The sequence below is a fragment of the Montipora foliosa genome, chromosome 12 (genome assembly GCF_036669935.1).
Source record: "Montipora foliosa isolate CH-2021 chromosome 12, ASM3666993v2, whole genome shotgun sequence".
In the NCBI taxonomy this organism is placed as follows: Eukaryota; Metazoa; Cnidaria; class Anthozoa; order Scleractinia; family Acroporidae; genus Montipora; species Montipora foliosa.
The window spans coordinates 14505835-14512742 of NC_090880.1; the positions used below are offsets into that span (position 1 = coordinate 14505835).

Below are 6908 nucleotides of genomic sequence, written 5' to 3' on the forward strand. Positions count from 1 at the left end.
GGAGGGGGGGGGGAGGGAACCGCAAACAAAGTGTATAATGGGGAATGTGAAAAGAGAGAATGGGGGATTTGGTTATATATAAATTTTATAAATTAACAAAATCTCCTCCACTCTCATTAGATTAAATAAAAGGAATTATCATGTGTTTTTTTTCCCAAAAATCTAAATAACATGAAAAACATATGGAACGGAATTACAGCAAGAAAATAAATCTTGAGTTATTTTTCATATAAAATAAAAGTCCCAATAAATGGTTTCCTCGAGATTTCCAATATTTTTAACAAGTATTTTACTTCGGTTGGCGAAAAATAAGCTTCTCGTGTGCGACGTTCTTTCCCGTGCGCATTTTACAAAAGATGCCACCAAACTGTATTTCGAATTCGTTCTTTCTTATTCCAGTTTCTGCAGCGATATTGAGGGCGAGATACTTTCTATTCCAAAAAACAAAGTCTATGGTTTCTACTCTTGTCCTATTCTTATTTGGTGCTGCGCAAATCACGTATGAGATCTGTTTATATGGAGGAGAGTGTTTTACTGGGAACTAAACCACTCGTAGATTCCATACGCCACTTCATCCGGGACCCGAGTGGCGTATTTTCCGTATGTCACCTTTGTGAGTGTCGTATCATTCAATGATGTCACGATTCCCGCCCTTTGTTCCCGCCTTTTTTTATAAAGCCCAGCCGTATTTGTAAAACTTGACTACCGGAATCGGAACTATTCCATATTTAGTCTCCATATAACAAAAAGAACATTACACGTTGGCTCGAAGATATGAATTTTATGTTCTTGCCACTCGAACGTAAAATTCATATCTTCTCGCCACCGTGTAATATCCTCTATATATCTGGTCCTCAAGCTGATAACGATCATAAATATGTCTGTACAAGAGTAGGTGCTTTTCCATCCAGATAAAACCAAGCGAAAGTTTCGTTGCTATCCATTTTTAATCCGGCAGACATTAATGTATTATCGCCTCCTGGCTTTTCTTGACAAAAATGGCATCCTACTTAAATCGCAATCACGGTTTCCTTGAACAGCACTTAACACAACATGCCATTGTGGACATTCTTAGTATGATACAAAATAACAGGGAGCGAAAATTGCTCACTTGTTGCGTCTACTTAGATTTAAAAAGGCTTTGATACTGTAAACCATTCAATTGTGCTTCACAAACTTAATCACTGTGTCATCAGGAGTATTGTCAATGAATCACCGGTTTTCTTCTTATCTTCATGGTAGCTCTCAGGTAAGACAGCTAACTATAGTGGATTCCAATTAATTATCACTCGATAGCAAGATTTACTGCGAAAGTCCTGAAGGTTCTGTGCTGGGTCCATTACATTATTTTTTTCTCATATTCACAAGTCTTCGTCAAAATTATCCTTTTTTCTCATTGCTGAAGACTTTTAACTTACTCGGTATGTCAATAAAAGCCTAGGATCTCTTGAGGAAACAGTCAACAGCGAACTCAGCTTAAAGTGTCAGATTGGCTCAACACAAACAAGCTCACGCTGAATGTTAAAAAGTCAAAATGTGTAATTTTCTGCAGGTATGATCAAACGTAAGATGGACTACCCAGTCAAGGTGTCGAAATGATGGATAATAATACCCACCTTCCCACCCCCTCGATTAAGTATCTAAGTTAAGGCAAAGCTTTGATTTGCCTTCCCGATCTGATTATAGGAAAGCCCTTAAACTCTTCTTTGTCATTCGCCACATCATAACTTGTAACTCTCGGTCACTTTCAGATGCACCAACCTGTACATGTTCACGTCTCACTCCTCTGCGTTCTATGACCAAATTCCCGAATCCGGTATGCCTTTCCAGTCAGCCAATTTTATGACACCTTTGCCATTAGAGAGACGATGTCTGCAGAAAGAGAACTTATCATGAAACGGAGTGTATGAAAAACTTCATACAGACCTGCGAGACAGCGAAATATCAGAGGACAAGGCCGAGTGAGGAGCTTCCATCAGCTGCATATCGTGCACTTTCTAAACCTCTAGCATCGTGCGCATTACCTTAACCGTTGAGTCAGTATTTACAAAGAGTTTTCAACTCCGCTCCCGAAAGCATTGAAGCATTAAGTTGTTTAACTAGAGGCAACTAAAGCTCGGTAAATTGTAAGGCTAAATACCCTTAATGGATCCATAACCATACCTTTTTTCCCTTTCTGAATACGTGCCCTTTAGCAACAAAATTTTCCGTCCTTTAAATGCAATGCGATGAACAAGAGGTTTGCGTAGAAAACATGCTTTCATTCACATGTCTTCATCTTCACCAAATCGTTTCGATCCTTTATCTCATCTGGATATAAACGGCAAGGTGCCTTAGAGAGAATTTACAAGTGCTGAGCAACCACCTGACTGTTAGTCGGTCCAGAACTTGTAAACTTCTGGTTCTTCTGACATGTCCCGGTCACCCAAAGGAGAAGGACCTTTGTTTGGAGCATGCAATGAAATCGCCTGGACCTGGGATGAAAATACGCATCTTATATTGACGATTTTTCTGTTAAGAGGCTTTTCAGAAAAGGAGGCGTTCTTGTGAGGCTGAGCTATTTGCTCACCATATTAGAACTGAGATCAAATGTTTGAAACGTTTTCCCATGCCTAAATTAACTTATTGCCAGACTGAATGACACCTTTGTAGGGCATCCGATAAAAGGAAGATTGCTAGCAAACAGGTCTCTTTTCTTTTTCGTTTCGCTGGGCTGACGAGTACGGGAAAAGACACCTCTGCCATTGGTCAAAACTGTCTTGAACATGTGCCGCGGTTACTTAGCGACCGAATAATCACGTGATACTTCATGTTGCGTGGGCTCACTTAACAACAGCGGAATTACTGTAAAGGAATGCGCGGGACACAGCGGGCTCAAGTCACAATCAACAAACAGATCATGGGGCATGTGGTTTATTAAAAGTTAAAAAGCGCCGTCCAAGGTTGTGGGCGGCGGCTGGATCAAAGTGAGTTTCGACCAATGGCATAGGTCTCTTTTCTGTGCTCTTCAACCCAGCGAACGCAAAAAGAAGAGACCTCTATTCACTACTTGCACAAATCTCATAAGACACCCCTTTAACCCCCCCCCCCTCCCCCCTCAAAAAAACATTTGCATAGGCATTGTTTTTGATTTCCCTGAGGACATTTCCATGTCCCAGGAGAACTTGCAAACAATGATTATGCAATTTTTTTTTTTTGGTGGGGAGGGGGGGTGGGGTTAAAAGAGGTTTATTATGGGATTGTGTAAGTAGTGAATTAGCAGGGAATCTAAAAGCGAGATAAATTTCCCAAAAATATGCAAATAAAGAGTTTTGAAGCAAGCACGTTGGATCAGGGGCTTGATCTGATCGGCGTAATTACAAGTTGAAAAACTAAATATTTTGAGCAAGAGCAGATACAACGTAGATTTGATTTTACGTTGTATCGGCTCTAGCTCAAAATATTTAGTTTCGCAAATAAAGAGCTAGGGCTTAACTCCCTAGAGGAAAACAGGGCCGGATCCAGAATTTTTCATAGGAGGGGGTGAACCACTAAAGGATGGGATAGCCGACTGGTGACGTTTTTTGTTGCAGAATATCAGTTGTATTAGAAATCCTCAGGCCATCGCGGGGGTGGAGGGGGGGGGGGGTGCGCAGCGCCTGCATTCTCCCCCTAGATCCGCCAAAGGGGAAGATAGAAATTGCAGGAGATCGCAATAATTAAGAAGAAAATTAAGAAAGACTTAGCCTTAGCTTTATAAGAAGATATAATTTACACAAATCGCTGTAACAGCCATTAGATTGTTCGCTTTTTCTTGGCTCAACAGGATAACACATTATTAATTGTAATAGTATTGAATCGATATTGAATGAAATGAAATGATAGACGTTAATTTGAAGTGTGGGTTAGAGACGAATGAGACAACTGAGTGATCCTCGCACTTAGCCAGACAATTTAAGCTATTGTCGCTTTAACAACACCAGAAAATTTCAGGTGGCTCCAACGGGGTTTGAACCGACCCAGATGCCGGTGTCCTCGAGAATTTGGTACCCCCGGTACAAATCCGCTTGCGGGTTTAGTCCCCCTTCGCGCTTTTGGACCCCCATTACAGCTTATTTGACTGTCTATCGAAGTAGAGTTAGATTTTGTATTGTCAAAACTGACCGATACCATAAAGGATAAATCTTCCAGAAAAAGACTTAGATGAGTTAATTTTTCAGTAACTGAGGTTCTTAAAGCATTCGCGGCGGCATTTCGTGAAGTAGATGTGAATTTTAACCTTTCTCACAGAAGCTTATTGAATCATGCACTACGAAGTCATTGAATTGTCGTGTTTATTTTTTAATAAGGAGAAAAAGCAAAGTCAGACTTGAGTTTCAGCAAAAGTTTTAGTAATAGTTTGAAAGGGCGTACCCTGGTCTCAGAGGTTTTTCCTGAGCCGCTAGAGAGCGACCAAGCGGTGAAGACGAGTCGCGAAGCGGCGATAAGGAATATACGTGGTGTATTTTGTCATTTAGTGGTTATCTATTGCTTAAAATTATCTAAACATGGTGAAACCTTCAGGGTTAGGCTAGGGTAATTGTATAATTACTGAGCCAAGTACCTACCGGCGAGAAGACAAAAACCTCTGGTTACCTAGGACTTGAATCTCACTCTCATGCAGACGCCAAGGTCAGGATCTGACCCTCAGGCTCGGATTGGTTAATATTTTTACAAACACTCAAATCAATATACAAAAATTTGGTTTTATCAACGGAGTTGATAATGTAAATTGGCCACCGTACAGAGATTCTAAAAGCTGACGTTTCGAGCGTTAGCCCTTCGTCAGAGCGAATCCAATCCTCTGACGAAGGGCTAACGCTCGAAACGTCAGCTTTTAGAATCTCTGTACGGTGGCCAATTTACATTATCAACTCCGTTGATAAAACAAAATTTTTGTATACTACTTCCCCACCGACGCATCACCACAGTTTCTTTAGAAACTACGCCTTCACTCAAATCAATATGATTGGTTCGTTTTGGTAATACCGAGGGGACGCGTGATTGCTAAGTTTGGTCCCTTTTGATGCGTTTTACAGCTGGCGTCTGCATGAAAGTGAGATTCAAGTCCAAGGTAATTAGAGGTTTTTCTCTTCTCGCCGCTTCGCGACTCGTCTTCACCGCTTCGCGGCTCTCTCGCTGCTCAAGAAAAACTTCTGGGATCAGGGTAGAATGGGCGGCGCTTTCACAAAGGAGGTGCCACTTTTTGGAGTAACACCAACTTGGTTGGAAAACGCACTGATAGAAGTTTACTTGAATACAAGGCTTCAGAAGATTTTTCCCTTTTTTATGACCAAACTTTTCCGGTCATGAATTCTTGTATTAATTTTCAAGAAAGAGAAAGATGAGGAAAAGACTAGAAACAATTTACAAAGGAACTTTTATTATCCTAGTCAAAAGAACGCTTATTTTCAGGGGGTGGGGGGGGGGGGGGTTCAAAATGCGCGAAAGGAAGTCCATATCCACTAGCGGATCTGGACCCGGGGGTCCATATCCACTGTGATCCCGGTCCAGATCCGCTGTGACACCGGTGCAATTCTCTACCAAATGAGCTATGAAGAGCAGTCCAGTAATGACAGTAAATACGGTCCACGTTGACGTCATACCAGCAGCAGTATCAACAATTCTGAATCAACTACGGTGTATCAAAAGAATCGTTATTTGATAAAAGCTCTCGTGCCAGATCGTCATGGTCTTTTATTGGGCCAGGTTACCTTTTCTGAGCAATGGCTTCCACGTCGGCAAAGTTCAAGTGTGGCTGAAAATGTTTTCACGGTAGTTTGTTTGTTTTTAAGTGCGATGAAATTATTGAGGCGAAGAAAAACAATTTTAGTCATTCTTGTAGCAATATGGATTGGAGGAATGGTATATTTTCTAATTCCTTTGAGGGAAACAAGAGATGAATCACTACAGAACGTGGACATCGATAACTTTTTGCAAGGGGATGAGCTTGGTGGTGAAAGGAAATTTCGAGATCGAGACAATAATGAGCACAATGGAAACTTAAATGACGACACTTATGCAGACAATGTAAGTAAGTCGGGAAGTCAGAACAATGAATCACTCTCTAGGAATATAAAATATCCGGAAAGATTTGAAACTGCAAATTGGTGTCGGTTAATATTAAGCTTACAGTACATGTAAGATTTTTACAACTGCATACATCATCAGTACCCAAGCCTAAAATTCATCCAGTAATGAAAACGTTACACATATTATACTTTATCATTTATCATTTATTGTACTATATGCTGACCTGGAATGATGCCACTGTGGGGGCAATAAAAATCGACATAAGCTCACCTTTTAACAGAGTACTATCCAATGAAGACCCACAGTAATTAAGTGTGGCTTATTGTTTATTAGATGTTATTCCCCTCAGAGTGTCATCTAACAGCAAACCCACTAACCTTCACAAAAGTGATGAATGTTCTCATTCAGGGAATGAGTTGCTTCAGAGATGAGTTCATTTTAAGCCCTTGTACTTTCACGGTTATTATTAATTTTTATATTTATATATATATATATGAGCAGGGATGGCATAGTGGTGAGAGCACTTGCCTCCCACCAATTTGGTATAGGTTCGATTACCACACTTGGGGTAATATATATACAATGTATATATACATATATAAGTGCGAACAAGTCTTTTGCTATCGTTCACTTTTTTGTGGTTGTTCAACCTTCACAGGAAAATGTCCAGAGAGAAAAAAAGATTACAGAAGAAAATGACCACCGAAGAATAAAGGACTTTGATGTTGAAAGCTACTTAGCTGCGACACGTTTAAAGAAAGGTGATGATGCTTATTCCAGTAATGCATACAATCAGGAAGCAAGTGATAAAGCAGCATTTGACCGAGATGTTCCTGATGTCAGGTCTTCAGAGTAAG

At 40.5% G+C, this 6908-nt stretch overlaps 1 protein-coding gene across 1 annotated transcript in view; it reads left to right on the forward strand.

Moving 5' to 3' along the window:
* Positions 1-5727: 5727 nt before the first annotated feature.
* LOC137979359 (polypeptide N-acetylgalactosaminyltransferase 2-like) overlaps positions 5728-6908 on the forward strand; it is a 23580-nt gene continuing 22399 nt past the window's right edge. The window contains exons 1-2 of the mRNA XM_068826597.1: positions 5728-6048; positions 6710-6903. Coding sequence (XP_068682698.1) covers positions 5818-6048; positions 6710-6903 — 425 coding nt within the window. The 5' untranslated portion in view covers positions 5728-5817. The remainder of the gene's footprint in view (positions 6049-6709; positions 6904-6908) is intronic.